The sequence below is a fragment of the Neolamprologus brichardi genome, chromosome 10 (genome assembly GCF_056152115.1).
Source record: "Neolamprologus brichardi isolate AB-2024 chromosome 10, ASM5615211v1, whole genome shotgun sequence".
Lineage (NCBI taxonomy): Eukaryota > Metazoa > Chordata > Actinopteri > Cichliformes > Cichlidae > Neolamprologus > Neolamprologus brichardi.
In genome coordinates, this window is record NC_142113.1 from 10,205,161 (window position 1) to 10,220,651 (window position 15,491).

Sequence of the window (15,491 nt, forward strand, 5' to 3'; positions counted from 1 at the left end):
ATTAAGGGCCGTCATTTCAACAATATTGTTTGCTCTGGGTCTAAACAGCGCGTTGTGTGTGACATCTTCTTTTGCGCATGCGGGCCGCTTTGAGCGTTCACACTAGAGAGCGTTTGCTGTCGCATTTTATTTGTAGCGTGAACAAGCAGACAAAAAAAAATCGGATTTGATCAAAAAATCGGAATTGAGCATTAAGACCTGCAGTGTGAACGTAGCCTTAGTCATAGATAGTATTAAACACAGTCAAAAAAAAGCCAGTGGAGTACCTTAACCTACATTCTATCCAAAAGACACCAGATTGTGTGTAGTTGCAAAACGACAGGTTTATGGGAAAATGTATTTCATACATTATCTCTGTAAACACTTTCCTGGTAAATTTATGGTACCACTCAATTGTTTTATCTGTTTTGTAAGTGATTATCTTTGGTATGAAACAGCCCTCTAATTGGCTAATTGGTTGTCGGTCACAAATCATTAGCCCTTCCTTATCACATGTTTGGTTTTACAACCAGCGTGGTTTTGCTCATCTAGAGGCTTCAGAAACAAATGGGTGACATCACTGTAGTTACATTCACTTTTTAAGCTGCCTGTGTTAGTAATATATTTATGAGAAAGCACAGCTTCACCTCTAAGATCATGATTATATAACCATTTCTAAACAAACAGGCCCTATTTAAATGAACACACTTACATAATTTTATCAAGTCATTCATGCAATAAAGAACCTTTCCATTAATAATTTCAGTACTTTGATTGTAACTACATTGAATTCAGGACACGATTAAGTTCTCTGAGTAATTCTGCTTCCTTCTCTAAAAATTATTTCTCAGCACCATGAATGACTGCTTTCATTTTTTCCCCCCCAAGGACAACTCTCTACAGTGGGTTATTCAAGTGTTTGCCTTGGTTTCTAAGATACTGGATGTGCATGCGTGTGTGCCTGTGCATGTATGTGTGTGAGCTGCCAAGTTTCATTTTCAATTTTGCTCTGTTTATCCAGCAGATTCTCTGCAATCTGTTGACAAAGAGGCAGCCATGACAGCTAGGGCAAATGTGGCAAAATTGCATGGAGGCTGACAGAAAAAAAATGAAACTGATGGCTGTCAACTCTGAACAACTCTTTATAAGAGGACAGATCTATAGAGGCAGTATGGCTGAGTGCTGTGCTGCAAATAAAAATGTCGCTTCTGAACTAACAGTTGAACCGCAACTGTATCTCAGTTAGATGATCAATTTTCTCCTCTTATCAACTTCAAAGGTTGAATTTTAATTTGTTGTGTTGTCATTGGTGGTTGAACTCTCAAACACGTACGTGCAGTTATTCAGGCAACAGGATTTTCAGTATAATGGAGTTTATTGAGGATGTGCAGAAAACACTGTTGTGGGAAAGAAGCCCTGAGGTGATGAATACATCGATTAGCTTCACGGCGGTGAAATAAACAGGTGGTGTCAGAGATAGGCAGCTTTTCTCAGCTCTGAGAGGCAGTGTTTTCCATTGCCGCTGACAATCTTGGTGACAAGGAGGGTACCAAGGTTGAGGACTAAGGGCTGTAGAACACAGGTGTTAAATGAGAAGTTATGAGTGGGGAGAGGGGCAAGTAACAGACTGCAAATTTATGATTTTAAATTTATTACAGTTGTGTTTGAGGAAGATTACTTTCTCTTAAAGCAGGCAGTTGGTAAGGAATTAGGAGGCGACAGAGATAATGAATCTGCTGGTGAGGCGGAGCTCACTGCAGCAGTGGATAATTCAGATTTGTTTATGGAGCTATATCACTGTCTGTCACTATAAAATTTCACTGTGCGCAAGGGGAAGATGCGTCGCTCCGTGCCAAGACATAACTTACTGTGGCAGATGAGAAGCCAGGGGTAAGATGTCGAAAAGCTGCACTCTAAGCAAACACGGTGATACCAGAGCTTCATTGTGACATCACAGTTAGCATCAGGGCAAAAGTTTTAAAACTGGCAATTAGTTAAGAAGATTATAAAGTGATATTTTCTGACAAAGTGAAAGTTTCTTGCAGAGTTTGTAGAAAGCTGTTTGCTAACATTTATATTTTAAGAGCAAATGGATAATATAGTGGCAATTTATCAGTTTGATACAAACAAATATTTTCAACCAACATCATTATTAGCCATTAATCTTTTTGAGGGGGGTCTTAATTCATGGTAACGATTGGTACATGATGTTGTTTGAAAAAAAAAACCCATCTGCATGATAATCTGTTTCTATTTTGTTCTAAAGAAGTTTAATTGCACTAACCCAAAATACATTAATATGGGGAAAAAGATCTACATGTACCATATGAGTACATACTTTCCATTACATTTATGTATGCTCTTTATCATCGTGTTTGCCTTCCAGGTTGTAAATTGCCAGTGTATGCATATCTTAAACTTCAAGGTGAACATAGCTAAACACCCTTTAGCACATACATGTGAAAGTAAAACCGCCTTCTTATGTCAGGCTTGCCCTGGCTCAAAGGAACTCCCATGAGAACACCAGAACACAATAAAGCCAAGGCTCTTAAAAAAGCTATTTTGGCAATAGTACAGAGACAAGCTAACAAGAGAAGCTAAAATACAGATTTTACTCTCTTGGGGTCCTCCAGTAACTAGAGATGGATTTTGTTGCCAAGAATAAACAGCAGAACTTATCTTGGCTGCCACTTGTACACCGCGAGTCAGATCAAGTAGGCATGGACAAAGATACATATCAATATTGGCATCCATTTGGATTTACTTAGATACCTTGTATCACAGACTGCCAGGAGAGGCTTCACTGCTTCATGTTGGTGGCACAATGTGAAGTGGTAACATGAAGGATGAACCATTAGGGTGAACAAGATGAAAATAAATTGGCCACTGAGGGAGCTGAAGGCCACTGGCCTTTAGCTTACCCTCAGGGTAGCGGAGCCACAGAGCAGGACTTGGGGTCTCAGGTGGGGTGCATGTAAACCACCACACTGTTTGAATGTTGCAATTAGCCAAATGTCATGAGTCACAATTCAGCCTTTCGAGGCAAGGTTACACATACTCAGACTGAAAAGGTTGTCTGCCACATGTTGGGAAAATTTCATGAAATGACACCGCTCATGCTGAACTGCGATCTAAAAAAAAGCGAGCAAATAGTTCTGTTTTTTCTCCTTTGAAAGTGAAAATAAACAAAAATTGCACAGCTGTTCATGTGCTATCTGAACAGCTAATGTAATTAATGTAAAGTTGAGCTGTCATGTACACTATTTCTAAACCAAAAATGCATTATAATGAATGCAGCTCACTCTGATACCAGCTTATATTGGACTTTATAATGTTCTTTGCATTTCAATTTATACAGTGGCTCTTTACAAGCTCTTTAATCACTCTATCCACATTTCCTCTGAAAATGGATTATTCTGACATTTCATGTGTCTAAAATTGGCTCTGCTCTGGGGTGAAAGCGCCACAGATATGAATATCCTGTACTGAAATGTGTTAATATCGCTTTACATGTTTATATTATCTTAAACAAAAATGTCTACTAACAGGAACTGTGTGAGGCTGACTTTGTCAGTGTAAATAGCAGACTGTTAATATTTCTCTTTTGCTGTTTAAAGTGACAAACCAAGCTGAAATTACTAACAACCTGCAACCGCCAAATCACAACAGAAGTCGCCTCAAGGTGCTTCATAGTTTGTGGTAGCAATTCCCCTCCAAAAGCTGGAAGAGCTATAACATCTCAAGCCCTACGATTTATTATAAATACAAAATGTTATACTCTACACATCCTTAAAAGATAAAACTTATTCAACAGTGTGCCCAAGCCTGCAAACCACCAACGATTCCTCTGAACACTTAACTTTTTACCCAGTAGATTACTTCCAAATGGATTTTCCATTAAGAAATGAAATATAGCCTCTATAATCAGTTCAGTGTTGTTTTCTCATAATAGTGTTATTACTACACTAGAGTTCAAATAATATGCAGAGTGGATTGTTTCATTTTTTTAATCAAATTGTTTTAGCTGTTTTGTTGTCATTATTACTACTTGTACCACAGTAAAACAGGGACTTCATTATGAGTATTTTTCATTTGTTCGCAGCAATATCTGAAGAAGTGAAGCCGTTTCAGGCCAAATTGGTCCCCTGAGAGCTGAAAATGTATCTCAGCAATAAATTTGTTACAGTAAACTGAATTTTTATTGAACCAAAAGCCATAATGACCCACAAAGTCAGCAACATCACCGCTAGACCGATATATTAATGTATAGCTTTTATCAGACTGAGGTGTAGGTATTGAAATGCAGGGACCTTGTAATTGGGCTCTGTGGGCTAAGTTGTGAGTCTGCTCCTGTATTAAAGTCACATGTAGTACAAATTGGGTAAATTAGGAGGAGTCACATTTGGTGATGGGATTGCGTCTGTGTGCAGTGTTGTCCTTGTGATGGAATGATAGGTAGCTAAATTGAGTGAAAGTGTGACAAAATTGTCAACATGATGCTAATTTATCTGTCCTTGTGGCGCTTCTGGAAACCTAGGCAGTTGGATTATAGAGTTTAAATGGTCAATTGAACATTGTACTCCTTGTCTGCACAGTATCTGCAGCCTATCCTAATCCCTGTCCATCCATTTCCGAGTTACTAATGCTGACAGGCTGGCCCACCCTGTGCATAGCACCTATTGCAACATTGCCCGAAGCAACTCTCCACAATGCCGATCGTCTCCAGCAACAACAAAAAAAGCTATCTCTATGTAACATTGAGCTGTCATGGGGTCCCGAGATAATGATGATGGAAGTTGAGCCTGAAACTCTGAAAAAGAACCAGCGTCAGACAAAGTTAACAAGAAGGCAAAGAGGTATTTTTTTGTTGTTTTTTCTAAGACACGCCAGTGTTTGAAGTGGGTACACTATTTTTACATATACAGGTATGCCTATAAAAGTAGATACATTGATGTTACACTGTTTATAATACATCTTTTTTTTACATTTATGCACTGGTGTGCAGCTTATTTTTGAATTATTGCTGAAGAACAATTGGCGTGGTTTCTAAAGTTTGTTTTAAGATTCCCTGGGTAAACAATTTACCATAGCTTTTATATATATATAAAAAAAACACCCAGCACGCCCCTGCGGGCGGTTTATCCTTCAAGCTCGGGTCCTCTACCAGAGGCCTGGGAGCTTGAGGGTCCTGCGCAGTATCTTAGCTGTTCCCAGGACTGCGCTCTTCTGGACAGAGATCTCCGATGTTATTCCCGGGATCTGCTGGAGCCACTCACCTAGCTTGGGAGTCACCGCACCTAGTGCTCCGATTACCACGGGGACCACCGTTACCTTCACCCTCCACATCCTCTCGAGCTCTTCTCTGAGCCCTTGGTATTTTTCCAGCTTCTCGTGTTCCTTCTTCCTGATATTGCTGTCATTCGGAACTGCTACATCGATCACTACGGCTGTCTTCTTATATATATATATATATATATATATATATATATATATATATATATATATATATATATATATATATATATATGGAATAACATTTCTTTAGTTTAAACTGTAACTGTGGAGTATCTTTTAAAACCATTTGTAATGTAAAAATTGCTTAAGTGTTTCAGAAAAATCCAAAATGGGCATTTCTTGTTAAATACAAATCATATTTCAAACTTTGTTAATTTTCACATACACATTTTATTTTGCATCATAGGATTGGAAAAAAAAATGGCCCTACTGTATGTGGCTGTGTATTCCTGAGGGCAAACCAATCTGGCATGTAAAGATTCTTCATAGGGAGAGCCATTACCAGAACAACGGTCAGAACATAACCATCCAAACAAATGCAAAGACATCACATTCCCAATCTCACTGGCAGAAAATGATAATTGGCTGTATTTGTTTTTTAAAACTTTACAAAACATCTTTCAATTTGGCAGTCATTCAAGTCTATACATGTTGATGATAGTGGAAATCCATAACCATTCTGCTCTGTCGTTCATAACAACAAATTTGAACAGTACCATTTCTTTGATGTTTAACATCATAAACACATGTCATTAAAACATCCTATTTCTCTACAAGTGACATTGGACATTTTTAATTAATCTATCCAATGCATTATAGGTGACCTGCTCCAAATTCCTGTCAACTGTCATATTGTATTTTTAAATATTGCACTATCATCATGTCACTGAATGTAACTGTAAAAGGAACAGATATATATATAAATATGTATTAAGAGATTAATGCTGGGAATGGCAGAGAAGTATATTTCCATTTGTGTTTGCTTTGGATATCACAGCTGATGTGTTACTTGGTTACCATACAAAATCTTCTATTAACCATTTGTTGAGAAACATTTTTAGTATAATGCATAATAGGTTTCCCAGCAAAAGAAGTATGAAACACAGTTAGTTATTTTGGCATATTAGTTTTCGCCCGTGTTTTTTGCCTCATAATTCTCAATAGATGACCATTTCTCAAAAAAACAAAAAACAAAAAATACCGCACAGCCAAGTATACATGTCTTTTTGTTTATGTTCTCGATTCCCCTCTTTGCCATTATGATTCTCCTCCTCAGCTTAGCTGACAATGGGTTTGTGCTTATTTTCACCAAAATGCTCTGTGCAAAAATACAATGATACAGTAGCTTCATCAAAACAAGCTAACAGTTTGAGCATTAATGAAAAAAAGGACTCACGGTAATAAATCACAAAAAAAAGACAACATTGGGTTTGGCTTGCATAGCAAAGCAAAAGAAAGAGAAAAACATTAAAAAATCTATTTACAAATTATGCAAGTCCTTTTTCATTTGAATCATTAGTCATTTTGTTAGTTGTGTGTTTTCTTCCTCATCTCCACTGTGTGAATTGTTGTACACCATGTGACAGAAAATAGAAGCGGACATATAACGCACTGTTTACTCTTTTGAAGAGGGGGATGAAAATAACACTGTGAGAGTGGTGTCTGTGTCTGTACATGACATTTACAGCTCTGCATTTTATCCTGCACAATTTTGCTTCTTTGTCTTTATTCTGTCTTCTCTCCATCTTCCAAACATCATACAGTGTCACTCGCAGAGAAAAATCTCATAGCGCTTATAAACAAGGTGTCCTGGGACAGGCAGCAACTGCGGGGAATGATGCTTCACATAAACTCTGAAAGAAAGACAGACAGACACAAAGGAAATGATGTAAAGTCTGAATGATATAAAAAACTTTACTCGCACAATCTGGATTTACAGCTGCCACTCTCAGGATGTGTCTGAAGTGACAAGACAAAATATTTTGTTTAATCTATACCAAAACTGTATTTGTTTTGGTTTTTATGTTATGTATGAAATTTAATAAAAAAACCCACCAGATTCTATAGTTTCTTTTAACTGAATTTTACCATTCATAGGAACAGCCTTTTTAACTTTGGGGTTCACTGTTAGTAGAATATAACATCACTGCTAATATTGCAAACCCTTGAATGTGGTATACTGTTCCAGAGAACACTTAGTGTTTGTTAGATTTAGGAAAAACTGGCAAGGATAAGAGTGTCAGGAACTTTGCCAATAGCCAAAATGGTATGGCTACACTACTGGTCAGAGCATCTCAGTCCTGTCAGTTGATCTCACATGACTGAGATGCTACATTTTGATCATTACATACAAAAAATACAACAAAAGATAAGTTTGAACTGGTGGCATGAAGAGTGAATTCTAGCCTGTAGCATCCACTGCTGAAAGCCTTAAGGCTGCTTATGAGAGAAAGGTGAAAACACAATGGAGCTGTGCTTGGTGGCCTGATCTTATACATCACATTTTCAGTGAGGTGTGTTTCCCTGTTATGCAGGAAAGACACTGGTGCATAACAAGAAGCTATTATACATTGGGAGAGTGATGCTCTGGCCAATGTTCTTCTCAGTAACACTATGTAAAGGCACTCATGTAGTTTATCCCTTAACATATATCAACTCCCTAAACACTCTTACAGACTATCTACACCCCTTCCTGTCCCCTTCGATTGATGATTCCTTCATACCGTAAATTTCATTCAAGACTAGGGTTAAAGTTTTCTATCTGTCCTCCAAATTTTCCAGATCTCAACTCAACTGAGCATCTGAAGGATGTCCTGGAAAAAGTCCAATCTGTGGGAGCCTTACCTTTACATGCCACTAGTCATATTCAGAGGTTAAACGGTATTACGGAAGTGGTTTTAATGTTGTGTCTGATCAGTGTATGTAGTATATATGTAGTATGTAACTGAACCTGTCTAATGTTAATCTTTGCAGAGTGAAAATTATTAAATGCATCAGAATTCATGAAAACTTTTCTTGCTTGTGTTTGCTTTACAAGAGGATCAATCCAATATTTGTAATGTGCACACATGTGCGCACACACACACACACACACACACAAATACAGTAGATCCTTTTGAGGATGAACACTCACAGTGTTCCCTTTTCTCTGTGCCGTTTGTGGAAGGATGCCCGTTGTGGGAGGGTTCTATGCCAGCTCTCTTGTTTGAACCCCTACTCAGGGTGGCCCTGCTGGATGATGTCGTGCCACTCCAGGATGCCATATGCTGCCGCTCCAGCGTGGACACACTCACCATGCACTCCTCAGAGGGGTCTGAGGGAGCAGCTGCCCACGAACTGTGCATGTGGGAACCCATGCCGTGCAGGGACTTCATGGCTGGTGTGTGGGCTATTGAGTGGATGGTAGATCAGGGTGTTTGGCAAAGGATACGAATCAGACGTCACGATATGGGCATTCTCATTAAATGTACTAGAAAGACTTAAAATAAATAAAAAGTAATAGCTGGGGGTATTAAAGTCCAGACTCACCGTCTGTGTTAGTGTCTCTTCGTCTGGGAAGAGTTCCAACCTTGTCTGTCTGAGGCTTGTTAGCAGTGAGTGGCGCCCTCTTGTGTCCAAGGCTATGCGAGCCTTGTGTACCATGGTCTGCTGTGCCAAAGCTGTCTGAGAGACACTGCTCAGAAACCTTACCTATAATGGACCGAAATGAGACAGTTATTGAATATTAAGGTTTGGGTATGAATTCAAAACCAAGTATTTGGAAAACCCATAGAGGATCAGCAGATCTATTAACAAGCCAAACGTGTCAGTTGGAATGATAGCGGACCTCAAAGCTGCGATTGAAATCAACAAATACTAGAAATTTCAAAAACTGTCTGTTCTACATCCTAGCCTATACGTGATGTCGAAACAGAAGGTATGAGAGCATATTGCTACTGAATGCCAGAATCAGAGCACAGAACTGTTTTTCTTTGTTTGAGTGACAATAAAATCAAGCTCTAAAACCAGACAAGCATTTGAAAATAAATAAACTATTTAAAGAAGTACTCCACAAATGCAATATGGCAGCCGCTGTGGAAATACTGCCACCACTAAAAAACCTTATTCATGTTTTGATTCACTGGACTGAAATAATTCCCTCGCTGTGACTGAATGCACTTCTAAAATAGGAAGAACTCTTGACAGCTAAATAGGAGTTCATAAAATGTTTGCATTGCTAATGTTGGTAAATATTTTTAGTCACACTGACCTGCATTTTACCCTGCAATGGGTTAATAAAGGGGCTTAAAAAACACATATTCTCAATTCACATTGCAATCTTAACCTTTCAAACAATGGAGTCTAAAAATGGTACAATCCTGTCCCTGTGGGAGAAGCCATCAAGTTTCTCTTTAAAGAAACATTTTCACACAGTAAACCTATTTATAAATGCATCAAATCTTAAATGCAAGATGTGTTTCTTACTACTAAAGATGTTGAAATATCATATATTATTGCTTTGACATCTATCCACGGAGGACTTCGAGCAGCTTTTAACAGACTGTCTGAATATTTCTTTGAAAAAGAATAAAGAGGTATTAATGGTTAAGCCTAAACTATCTGAATATCCTTGAGATGATGAAACTGTTTTACATTTGCCCAAATGTAGTGTCTGCATCACATTCCGCGCTAATCGCGGTCCAAACGACCAATCAATGTCCTAAAAGACCAGAACAGTGTACGGGGGGCTTGCATGCATGTGATTAAATGATCCATTTTATGCTTTTGTGTTTGTGTTGCCGACCCATAATTGATTAGCAAGGCTACACACTGCAAAACATTTTCACTTCAAGCTTCAGTGGCCCAACCACATTGGCAGATAGAGTGTTGATATTGAAGAAATCTGCAATACCTTGAAAAGTTAGAAAGCCGATTTTCCTGATTATTCACTGCTGTTTTTACATTATTTACGTGTGATAATTGGATAGTGGATATTGTTAAAAAGACAATATTGGTTGTCACCCACCATAAAAGGCACTTCTTCTTGTTGCGAGTTAAAAAAAATGTATTTCAGAAACTATCTGACATGAATGCAGTTTCTCAGATTGGCTGAATGTATGAAGAAGAAAAGCAGAATTGTCTCCTCTTTGATATCGTCCTTTTCTTAAGTACCCCATTCAAAATCTCTGATAAGAGACAGATTTTCTTTTGTTGCATTTTGACTTCTGTATTGTTATATGATTTAAATTTACACTTTTGTGGTTTTTCAGTAGTGATGACAGCAAAACACATGTTTCCTTTCAGTGAATCATAACTATATCCACATGTCTCCCATTCATATGCAGTCATGGTGAAAAGAAAGCACACCCTCTTTCAATCCTAACGTTTTCCGTATCAGGACATAACAAATAATCATCTGTTCCTTAGCATGTCTTAAAATTATTTAAATACAACCTCACATGAACAACAATGCATGGGATATTAGATAGTGCCATTATTTATTTGACAAAAAGTAAGGAAAAATGTTGAAATGATGTGTGAAAGTCTAAATACAGCCTCACTTATAGCCTCAATTAGGTTACTAATCAAATGCATTAATAGCAACTACTTTTTGCAGTTTTAGTCTGGAGCATTCAGGTGTGTGTTAACACAATACCAAGGAGGAAAACCATCCACAGTAATCCTAGAGAAGCCGTTACTGCTGCCAATCAATCTGGAAAGCATTATGAGGCCATTTCCAAACAATCTTAAGTTCATCATTCCACTGTGAGAAAATTATTCATTAGTGAAAAACATTTAAGACAGTTGCTAATTTTCCCAGGAGTGGACTCTGCAGTAAACTCACCTCAAAGAAACTGAAAAAAAGAAAAGAAAAAAAAAATCTACATCTCAGATACTACAGGCCTCAGTCCGTATGTGAAAAGTTAAAGTTTGTGACAGTTTAATTAGAAAAAGACTGAATATGTATGGTTTGTTTGGAAATAGGTTGCCAGGAGAAAGTCTCGTCTCACGAAAAGAACATGGCAGCAAGGTTTAGGTTTGTAAAGTTACATCTGGATAATCTGAAGACTTCTGAATGGAGATGTTTGGCCATACAGCCCAGCACCACATCTGACAAAAGCCAAAGACAATATATTACCACCAACACGTCACACCAGTTGTCAAGCACAGTAATGGAAGGGGGATAGTTTGGGCTTGTAGTTTGCCATGGGACCCAGGAACCTTGCAGTCACTGAGTCAAATATGGACTCATCTGTGTTCCAAAGTATTCTAGGGTCAAATGTGAGGCCATTTGACCCTAGAACAGCTAAAACTTGGTGCTAAAGGTAATTGCATAAGCTACTGATTCATGGCTTAGTTTTTCACACACTGCTTCAGCATTTTGGCTTATTTTTTGCTACATGGTGTAATATGCAATGCATTGTTGTTCATCTGAGGTTGTATTTTTAAAAAAATGTTTTTTTAGTTATGTCCTCCAACATAAAATTTGGAAATTGAGAGAGGTTGTACTTTCTTGCTTTCTCGATGCTTTTCATCGACTATACTGAAGATGTAAAACTTCTACTAACTACATTCTTACATGGGAATAATATTATTCTTAAAAGTGGCATGCCTTCAGTGAGAACACATCAAATGAAAGCTATGAATTAAAAATGGGCGCCATAAATAAGTAATAATCATACCTCAGTTTCACTAATTATCCATATTCCTAATGAAAGCGCTATCGGTGAACTTGGTGTAGGCGTATAAAAATATAATTAGAGCATGCATGTTAATATCTGTCATATTTTCAGCACCTATGCATTATTATTTACCCATATTTCCATGTGAGCATGACCTCATAGTGTCAATGACTCAGTGGTCTATTCACTTAAAAATGAAGACAGCAATTAATTTTTAAAAGATTTTTACCTGAGCCCTCAAGGTTATCCATGCTGTGACCAGGAGTGTATTCAAAGCCACACAAATTCTTTGACACCACAGCATATCTTTCATCCTCCTCCTCCTCTTCCTCCTCGTCTTCAGAAAGGAGAGTGGTTCCCAAATCAGAACCCAGTGTACTAGACATGAAGTCGATTGGAGAGTTGGACACGTTTGGACTGGTTTTCATATGCCTATTCAAATGTGGGGAAACAGTGTGTATTAATAAAATGTTTTTAAAGCAACAGAAGTCAGATAATGGGCGCGAAAAATGCTGCAAAACAAGCATTACAAATTCAGAATCAGTAGATATTCAGGAGGGTGGAGATGCAATGTGCATACACTATGAATGCCTGCAGTGATTTTACTGATTACTTTCTCAGTGCTGGTGTGTGTTGTGCTAACACAATGGAGTTGTAATTGGACTGGATTAAGGATATCTGGATGGGCAGGGCTGTCACCAACATGCCTGTTATCTCCCGCACAGCTGTCCTCCATGATGGCTCGCATCCCACCATAGAGGAGATGCATGCATAATTACTAACTCTATTTACTGATGTCAGAACAGCATGTAAGACTAAACCCAGTCATTACCCTCCATGTCGCCACTGACTTGTCAAGTTTTCCAATGCTCCATCAAAGGTGTAATCAATGGAGAGATGTTTTTATCGCTTGCAAGACACACGGGCCGCAGGTCTGAGCTGACACATGTAAATACCAGCATTGAAAGGCGCTCAGACATTTTCCATTGATATGCAAAATCCAAACTTTCACCAGAATAAAATGAATAAAATTACATGCATCTCTCTAACAGAGCAAAGCAAACATAGTTGAATGGATCTGCGTTGCCATGCAAAGCTTTCACACTTTCACATTATTACCAAAAACAAGAATATGAAATGTGGTCTTAAAAAGCCATCTTTGCATTTCCTTGTTTGGTGTTCTAGCATTTTGGTTGTGAAGCATTTTGTGATGCTTACTGTATATTGAAAAGTGCTATATAAATACATTTTTATAAAACCTAGCTTTACAAGGGATTCTTACCATGCCTGCTTGGCCACTTCATACTGGTAGGCTCTAGTCAGCTCATCCAAGTGAGCCTGCAAGATGGACTGCATTTCTTCATGGTGGGCAGAGCTGAGAGAGGATGACGAAGGCTGACTAAAAGTAGCTGCCGCCGGGGAGGAGGACCTTCCTCTCAGGGGAGGAGTGGGACCTCTCTCTTCCTCTACTTCATTTTCCAAATTCTGATGGCGGTAGGTCTGGACAGACATTGGTGGTGCCCAGCTGCCGTTGTCATATCTGGCATGTGGACAAAATGTTTTCATGTTAATCATCACATTGACTTTCCTAAATAACTGATTAGAGATGTATGCCAAAGACAGAAAATACCTGTAAATATTCCACTAACAAAAGTGTTCTCAACACTTTTAAATGATCAGAAAATAGCAGCCACAATATGTTTAGGCTTTACAATGCCAGTGTGACTGTGCAATTCAGGATGGAAAAATGTGGTCCTGAAGACATCTGCTCTAGAAGATTTACCACACAGAGAGTAGCACTTTAGCCACCATTCAGAAAAATCTGAATCTGTCATATCTCATCATCATATCATATTATCCCAATAGAGCACTTTGCTCTCTAAGTGCAGGCCTACGTGTGGTTCCTAGAGCTTCCAACAATACAGTGGAAGACAGAGCCTTCAGCTGTGAGGCTCCTCCCCCGTTAAACCAGCTCCCTGTTTGGATTTATCATAATCCAAAGACAAGCACCTAATATGGATATCTTTGGTGTGAACCCACACAGGCACAGAAAGATCCCCAGCTAGTGGTTGGGTTCAAACACACCCAGTGGTTTCACAACTGTAGAAATCGTGCTAGATAAATAACAAAAAAATTTAATTCACTCCAAGAACTTTTTCATTTTGTTGAGTTAAATTATAGTGTTTTGTTTATATGTTAATTAGCACTTATTAGCAGCTATGTTAAGGATACAGCTTGCTAACTAAGCTCACACTGTTAGCGCTTATGTGGTTTATATATAGTCACTTCTAACTCGAAAAAACATGGCATAGACAAAAAACAAACAAAAAGGCTTCACATTGCAGAGTTCAGAAATTAGTGTGGGGCAGCATGGCGACCACATCCATTTTTCATAACAAAGACTTTAGCTTAGTCTTAGCCAAAAGGGCTAAATGTAGGCCAGCAGTCACTCAACTAACTAGGGTACTAGCGTTTAACAGGCTAATACAGCTAATTTTTTTTTCTTTCACAAGGTAAATTAAACAGGAAGCTTATATCCAAATTCTGATAATAACACAAAGCCACCCATGCATAATAAAAATGGATTGGATTTATATAGCGCTTTTCAAAGCACTCAAAGTGCTTTACAATGCCACCATTCATTCACATTCACACACTGGTGGAGGCAAGCTCCAGTTGTAGCCACAGCTCCACAGCCATATTGCGCCATCGGCCCCTCTGGCCAACACCAGTAGGCGGTAGGGTAAAGTTACTTGCCCAAGGACACAACGACCAGGACAGAGAGCCCGGGAATCGAACCAGCAACCTTCCGGTTACAGATTCGCTTCCCAACCCCCTGAGCAATGGGGCATACACTCTGCCTGGCAAACACAGAGCCCAAGTGCAGGCTCTGTGTTTGCATGTGTTTCTTTTCTGTTTTTATGTGTTTTAGTAGAGACTGATGACATATGAAAGTACATTACCCTCCTCCATGATTTTCCTGGGGGTAACAGTCAAGGTCAACCTCAGTCCCAGGCAGGGGGTTCATGGGTGGTGGTGGCAGAGGCATATTAGCCCAACATGTCCCATTTGATTTAGAGGTTTTTGTTCCACTTTTTAGCTTCTTTTTCTTCCCAGCCTTTGCACCTGGGGATAGGCAAAGAGAGGTTTAGCTTCCTCTATACAAAATACGCAAGAGTATTATTCTACTCTCAGTCCACACACATTCGGTTTTGCTTGGAAAAAGGTACCTTCTATCTTCCTCTGCTGCTTCTCTCAGTGAACTTTTACCCAACCTGTCTTCTACCCAGTTTTCATTATTCGTCTTTTCTGTGTGCTGACAGCACATTACAACATTTTCTAAATGTTGACATTTCTTAAATAGGCATCAAAACCTGCGGCAAACCACTTTAAGTTGCTTCTCCACTTGTTCTCTTTATCTGTGGTTAGCTTGACATTTAACTGAGCACACGGCCTATAGTGCAAAAAAAAAAAAAAAAAAAAAAAAACACACACAGAAAAGCCTCCACGACTTTACTAAATGTATAGAAGCTACATAAATAGCTCCAAACACTG

General features: G+C 38.7%; 1 protein-coding gene across 1 annotated transcript in view; it reads right to left on the reverse strand.

Annotated features, from left to right (window-relative positions):
• Window positions 1–5,655: 5,655 nt before the first annotated feature.
• The window catches only part of LOC102792291 (roundabout homolog 2-like), an 80,618-nt gene continuing 70,782 nt past the window's right edge, over window positions 5,656–15,491 (reverse strand). Inside the window, exons 22-27 of the mRNA XM_087847167.1 lie at window positions 14,900–15,062; window positions 13,219–13,476; window positions 12,166–12,368; window positions 8,803–8,964; window positions 8,408–8,662; window positions 5,656–7,127 (exon numbers count right to left, since the gene is read on the reverse strand). Of these exons, the coding sequence (XP_087703293.1) occupies window positions 7,126–7,127; window positions 8,408–8,662; window positions 8,803–8,964; window positions 12,166–12,368; window positions 13,219–13,476; window positions 14,900–15,062 (1,043 nt within the window). The 3' untranslated portion in view covers window positions 5,656–7,125. The remainder of the gene's footprint in view (window positions 7,128–8,407; window positions 8,663–8,802; window positions 8,965–12,165; window positions 12,369–13,218; window positions 13,477–14,899; window positions 15,063–15,491) is intronic.